At 60.8% G+C, this 5,762-nt stretch overlaps 1 protein-coding gene across 1 annotated transcript in view; it reads right to left on the bottom strand.

Annotated features, from left to right (window-relative positions):
• Nucleotides 1-697: 697 nt before the first annotated feature.
• The window catches only part of MFSD2B (major facilitator superfamily domain containing 2B), a 10,624-nt gene continuing 5,559 nt past the window's right edge, over nt 698-5,762 (bottom strand). The window contains exons 6-13 of the mRNA XM_021713500.1: nt 4,141-4,231; nt 3,908-4,029; nt 3,366-3,449; nt 3,025-3,105; nt 2,734-2,843; nt 2,264-2,407; nt 1,757-1,933; nt 698-722 (exon numbers count right to left, since the gene is read on the bottom strand). Coding sequence (XP_021569175.1) covers nt 698-722; nt 1,757-1,933; nt 2,264-2,407; nt 2,734-2,843; nt 3,025-3,105; nt 3,366-3,449; nt 3,908-4,029; nt 4,141-4,231 — 834 coding nt within the window. The remainder of the gene's footprint in view (nt 723-1,756; nt 1,934-2,263; nt 2,408-2,733; nt 2,844-3,024; nt 3,106-3,365; nt 3,450-3,907; nt 4,030-4,140; nt 4,232-5,762) is intronic.

Genomic DNA, 5,762 nt, shown 5'->3' with positions numbered 1-5,762 from the left:
CTCCCACAGTGGGAGGGGACCCGAGGGGGTTGCCCACAGTAACTTTTGTTGGTAAAAATGACCTTCTGTGTCTTGATACCAGTTTCTGTCCACCAATAGAAAATGGCGTCAGTGTGAGGAATGGGCAGGCTGAGGAGCGCTGCCAGCGCCTGGCTTGCTCACTGTCCTCCCCTTCCCACTGCTGTTCCCTCTCCCTGGCGTGCTGGTCTCCCTGGCTGTGTGTCCCTCCAGTTGTACATCCCTGGCATGTCTGTCTGTCCCCACTCTGCTCGTTCATGTGGTGTCTCTCAGCCTCTCTCTGTGTCCCCAGCAGACGTCCGCTGGAGCCTCGGAGTGAACAAGTGACTCTGTCTCCTTCTGTCAGGAGCTTTGCCATCTAAGCAGACTGTTGGGTGTGGAGCTCCAACGGGGTGGACAGACCAGGCTGAGTAGGGAGGGGCTTCCTTCTCCAGAGGCTGGTGCTGCTGGGCCCATTGGGGACACAGGCCTGTCTGAGATAGTCTGAGGTCAGCAGGCAGGAAATGCCAGGTGGGGTCCTGGCGTGCAGGCCAGTCCCTTCAGGAGACGGCACCGAAGACTCCGCATCCCGGGGAAGAAGGTCGCTGCCAGGTAGGGGTGCTGCAGGGCTGAGCAGAGGGACTTCCGGCCTGGGAGCTGCTGGCTCCTGCTGTGTTGGTTCACAGGGGCCCTCTCAAGCTCAAGCGAGGCTGTAGCTGGTCCTCCTGCAGGAGGGGAAGGGAGCCATGGGGAAGGATGGGGGATGGGTCCTGCCACAGAGCCCCCTGGAAGGCTTAGGGCTGCCCCTTGTCTCCCAGCAACCACTCTCCTGTCCTCCCCTCAGACAGGTGCCACCCTGTGTCTCCAAGTTCATCAGGCAAGCCCCCATCATGGAGCGGGCAGCGGCTGGCGATGCCACTTCCTGCCTGTCCAGTGTGGTCCCGTGCCTGGTACACGTGTTCGTGTATGTGCAGGGGTATTTTCAAAAATCCTGAGAAGGGAGCAGGGAGGTGCCTGAGGCATGTCAGCTGGACCAGACATGTTGATGCTGCAGCTGGTGTTCGCTGAGGACCGACTGGGCCTCGGGCTCTGTGCTGGGCCCTCAGGATACAACCGAGTTACAGCCCCAGCCTGGGCAGATCGCCCTGCGCAGTGGGATTGGGAGGGGAAGGACAAGGTCAAGGAGCTGCTCTGCCTGGCTTGTGGGAGGGCAGAGCAGAAGACTGGGTTTCCACTCTGGGGGGGGGGGGGGGGGGGGATGGTGGCGCCATTCACAAGACAAGGACACAGGAGGAGGAGCCAGTGAGGGGAAGAAGATGGGTCCAGTCTAGGGCTCATGGGGTCTGGCCGATGTGCTTGTGGGGTGTCACATGGAGATGTCCAAATGGCAGCAGCATGTGGATCCGCAGCCAGAAGGAAGCCCAGGGTGGGGGGCAGCCTTTGGGGTCACTAGGCATAATAGATGCTTGAGGTCTAGCGAGGAGATGAGGTACCCAGGGGGCTGTAGAGAGCAGAAAGAATAGGGGACCAAGGAGGGAGCCCTCCCACACCACGATCAAAAGAAGGCTAGAGGGTGGCCAGAAGAAAATCCAGAAAATGGTGTCACTGTGCCGAGGAAGGAGTCCCCCAAAGGCAGGACTGCCAAGCTGGGTGACGCTGTGGGGAGCTCTGCAGGGCGGGGTCAGTGCCGGCCTGTGCGCCTCCCTGGGTGTGGGTGGCCCTGCCGTGTGTCCGAGTGTGCCCTCTGCGCAGGGCCTACCTCCGAACGCTCAGCTGGCGGGAGGGGTCCTGGCTTGGCGCCTTCACAGCGGGGCCAACCAGGAGGATGCACAGCCCGGTGATGATCATGCAGGTGGGCACGGCGCCGATGAGGACTTTGAGAGTGACCACCACCTCCTCCGCCTGTTTGCAGGCACCTGCCTTATAGCCCGCGAACCTGGAGAAACACATTCCTTCCAGGGTAGGCCCTAACCGCCCCCCCTTCCTGGCAGGGAGCTCCCGGACACCCCACCACACGCTCCTGGAACTTGGACCTCATTTGCTGGCAGGTCAGCCTCATTGTGGAGGGAGTGTCCAGGGGAGGGGCTGACTGCGATGTTCACCGAGAGCTGGGGCTTCAGAAGGGGCACCGCCCCAGAAAGACCCCTCTCAGTCACATGCCTAGAGACTCCACAGAGCACGGTGTGGGCCCTAGGCCCGTGGAGGCCCTTGCTGGGGGGGTGGAGGCGCTTTCGTGCCTCTGGGCCACCCTGACGCTGGGACTCACTCCAGACTGAGGGTGGAGATGCCCAGGGCGCCTGCCCCTGACAGCTTGGTGAAGAAGACATAGGATGAGTAGAAGATGGTCTCCAGGCCTGGCCCGAGCTGGTGCTGCAGCTGAAAGTCATCCACCACATCCGGCAGCATGGACCTGGTGGGGCGGGTGCATGGGATTAGATCCCTCTAGCCCCTGGACAGCAACCTGCGGGTTCTCTGGAGGACAGAGATCAAGTCGGATTCATCCCTGGGTTCCCACTGCCCAGGACCAGCCTGGCCCCCAGAGAGCCAGGCCATAGGTGAACTCATCCCCCTCGCCTGCCTCATTCCCAAGAGGGCTCCGAGGCTGGGGCTGGCGGCCTCCATGGCCTGCACAGGCCGGGCGCAGGGCCCTGGGGCAGCCAACTTGATGAGAAGTAAGAGACACCTACTATGGAAGTACGCAAAACCCACACCCTTCCCACCCCCTCTCCAGCCTACCAGGGTAGCAGCAAGGACACAGCAATGCTCACGCCAGATACAAAGGCCACGACATATGCCACAGGTGCTGTGGGCACAGCAGCCAGCAGGATTACAGAAGGCACCATCGCCTGGGGAGACAGACACTGGCTGGTCCCTCAGCTGCTCCCCCGGGCCTGCTCTCGTTCACCCACTCATGGCCCTCTGCAGAGAGCCAGGGAACACAGATCCAACATGGCTGGCCCGGGAGGCTCCATGGTCACCGTCCCCGCCTCTCCCCACAGCCACCCCCAGGCCTTGCTTTCTGCTCACAAAGATTCCGAAGGCAGACGTCCTCTTCCCAAATCGCTGCAGAACCCACTCCCATAGCGGGGTGCTCAGCACAGCCGAGATCTGTGGGCAGACAGCATCACTGGGGATGTGCCACCAGGGCCTTCACGCCGACCTCAGCCCTGGCTCTTCGATGGGACGCCCGACCTCAGCCTTGCCCCTGGTTTAGACCCTGGCCCCAACTCCACCCTCTGCTGGCATGCTGGTGACTAAGACCAAAGCAACATCCGAAACGGCCACCAGATGTGTCACACCAAGGACGACACATGTCCCCGGCTCAGACCCCCACATGACCCGGCCTCCGCCGCCCCAGATCCCCTCACCAGGATGGTCAGCACCAGGCTCTGGACGTGGCTGTGCAGCTGGGCGGCGTGTGTGCAGAACAAGACCAGGTAGCTCTGCTCCACCTGAGGAGCAGACGGAAGTGTGTGTGTGCAGGGAAGGCAGCTCAGAAGCCAAGGGCAAGCACGGAGTCTCAAGTCTGGTCTCCCTTCTGGGTACCTTAAACTGGGCTTGCTGCCGCCACTGTGCGGTCCTCCCCAACAAAGGACCCTTATCCCCAACACAGACATAGACGCCACCTGCACAGCTAAGATCAGGTGGACTTGGTACCAAGTCTCAGGTAATAGCCAGACGCTGCCAGCCTCCTGGTTGGTGCCTAGGCCTTTGCCCCCAATCCCACAAGCCCTGCCTAGGTCTCTCTCCTCCCAGCACGAGCCCCTCTGAGTCACGTCCCAGCTAGGAGGTTCTCCCTGTAGAACTTAAGCCCAATTCTAGGGCAGTGGGCCTGAGAGACTGAACCCCAAGCCTCTGGGGTCAGCATGGCTGGAGCCGAGCGAGTGGGAGGTCTGCTGGCCAGAGGTACCTGAACGGCAGCAGAGATGAACAGGAAGGAAACCACCAGCTTCAGGTAGGGCGGATGCCGGGCAGTGAGGCCTAGCCCAGCCAGGAAGCTCAGGCCTGGGCCTGAGGCTGGGGCGGAGGGGTCTGCAACACAGGAAGGTGACCCCTTGGCTTGGCAGATTCTAAGCCAAAACCCACCCCAAGAGGAGCCCTGGCCCAGCTTCTGCTTCCTGTACTCTTGCTTCCCTCCCATACCTGGCCGCTCCTTCACCCCAAGACAGAGCAAGCTGCTGCACACAGGGTAAGTCACAGCAACCACGGCGGCTGCAATGGAGTAGAGACGACTCTGTGGACAGGACAGAATTGGGGTGGGGTGATGTCTCCAGCCGTGGAGGTACCACACCCAGGGGTGGGGCAGGAGCACTTCCCAAAAGAAGCAGAGGGACCCACAGCCCAGTCCAGGGAGGAGGGTTCTCCTCCCATCACCCAGCAGGAGAGAGACCCAGGAGCCCAGGATGGTCCTTCCACACATGTCCCTCTGCTGAGCCTGTGCCTCTTGCTTGGAAGGGGGCATGGGTGCCATGAGGGGTTGGAGCGCTCTCGCCCTCATTTCATGAAGCATTTATTGCTGCTGACTTCTGCAAGCTAGCACCCGAAGTTACGATGCTGAGTAAGTGACCCATCCGTCCACAGCTCAGGGCTCAGGGTGTGAGGAGGAAGACAGAGCCATGCGCAGACAGTTACAGCTAGCAAGATGCACAGTGACCCAGGTATACAGGAAACAGAACAACGTTACCCCTCGTTAAGGGAAGAATACAGAAGTGATGAAATGCATGTAAAGACAAGCACGAGCTGGGTGTGGTGATACACGCCTGTGGTTCCAGCTACTTGGAAGGCTGAGGCAGGAGTGCCTGAGCCCAGCAGGTCGAGGCTGCAGTGGCCTTGAGTGTGCCATTGCACTCCAGCCTAGGCGACAGAGTGAGACTCCAACTCAAAAAAAGAAAAAAAAAAAAGACAAGCACAGTGGGGGCCGGGCACAGTGGTTCACGCCTGTAAATCCCAGCACTTTGGGAGGCCGAGGAGGGAGGATTGCTTGAGACCAGGAGTTCAAGACCAGCCTGTGCAACATAGCAAGACCCTCACCTCTACCAAAAATAAAACAAAGGACATGCACCGACTGACAGCCAGTTCAGGATAGAGGCTGCCTCTAGCGAGGGGAAAAAAAGAGGGAGCGTCACAGGTGTGAGGCTCTGCTCAGAAGTGGGCTGCACCTGGGGCCTAGTGCACTGCTGTTGTGGTCCTGCAATTCCGGATCCCCTTCTCTGGGAATCTGTGCCTTGTAGGTGAAGTTTGACAGGACGACAGGTTATCAGTCCTGGGAGCTCCCCGCCTCAGCTCCCACAGACTCTCCCCCACCATGGGTACTCAGCCTCCTGCTCCCTGCTCCTTGGCACCCTCCCCTCCCCAACCCAAGGCCACCACCACCTCTGCTCCACCCCTACCCTCCCAGTGCCCGGGCAGGAGGCCTGAATGGGGACCTGGGCATGGGTGCAAGGAGGGCTGGTCCAGGGAGCAAGGCCGTAGCTTTCTGGCCCTAGGTGCCTTCTGGCCTCTCACCCATCCCAACCAGATGCCCAGAGGGTCCAGCACTGGAGGCTACGATCCCTTGGCTGGCGCTGAGGACACCGAGGCCCCGTGTTTTCATTTTGCACTGTATGCAGGTGAGGTGTGTAGCCGGCCCTCAGATGGGCTGGGGAGGTGTGGGTGGGCTTTCACTTTTTTCTTTTTTGGGGGGGGGTTGGAGTCTCACTCTGTCACCCAGACTGGAATGCAGTGGCCGCTCCCGGCCACCGCAGCCTCGACCTGCTGGGCTCCGG

This window comes from Carlito syrichta, unplaced genomic scaffold, assembly GCF_000164805.1.
Source record: "Carlito syrichta isolate Samal-C Ts95f unplaced genomic scaffold, Tarsius_syrichta-2.0.1 Scaffold304574, whole genome shotgun sequence".
Lineage (NCBI taxonomy): Eukaryota > Metazoa > Chordata > Mammalia > Primates > Tarsiidae > Carlito > Carlito syrichta.
Note: the sequence above shows the minus strand (reverse complement) of the source record. Positions and strands in the feature narration are given on the sequence as shown.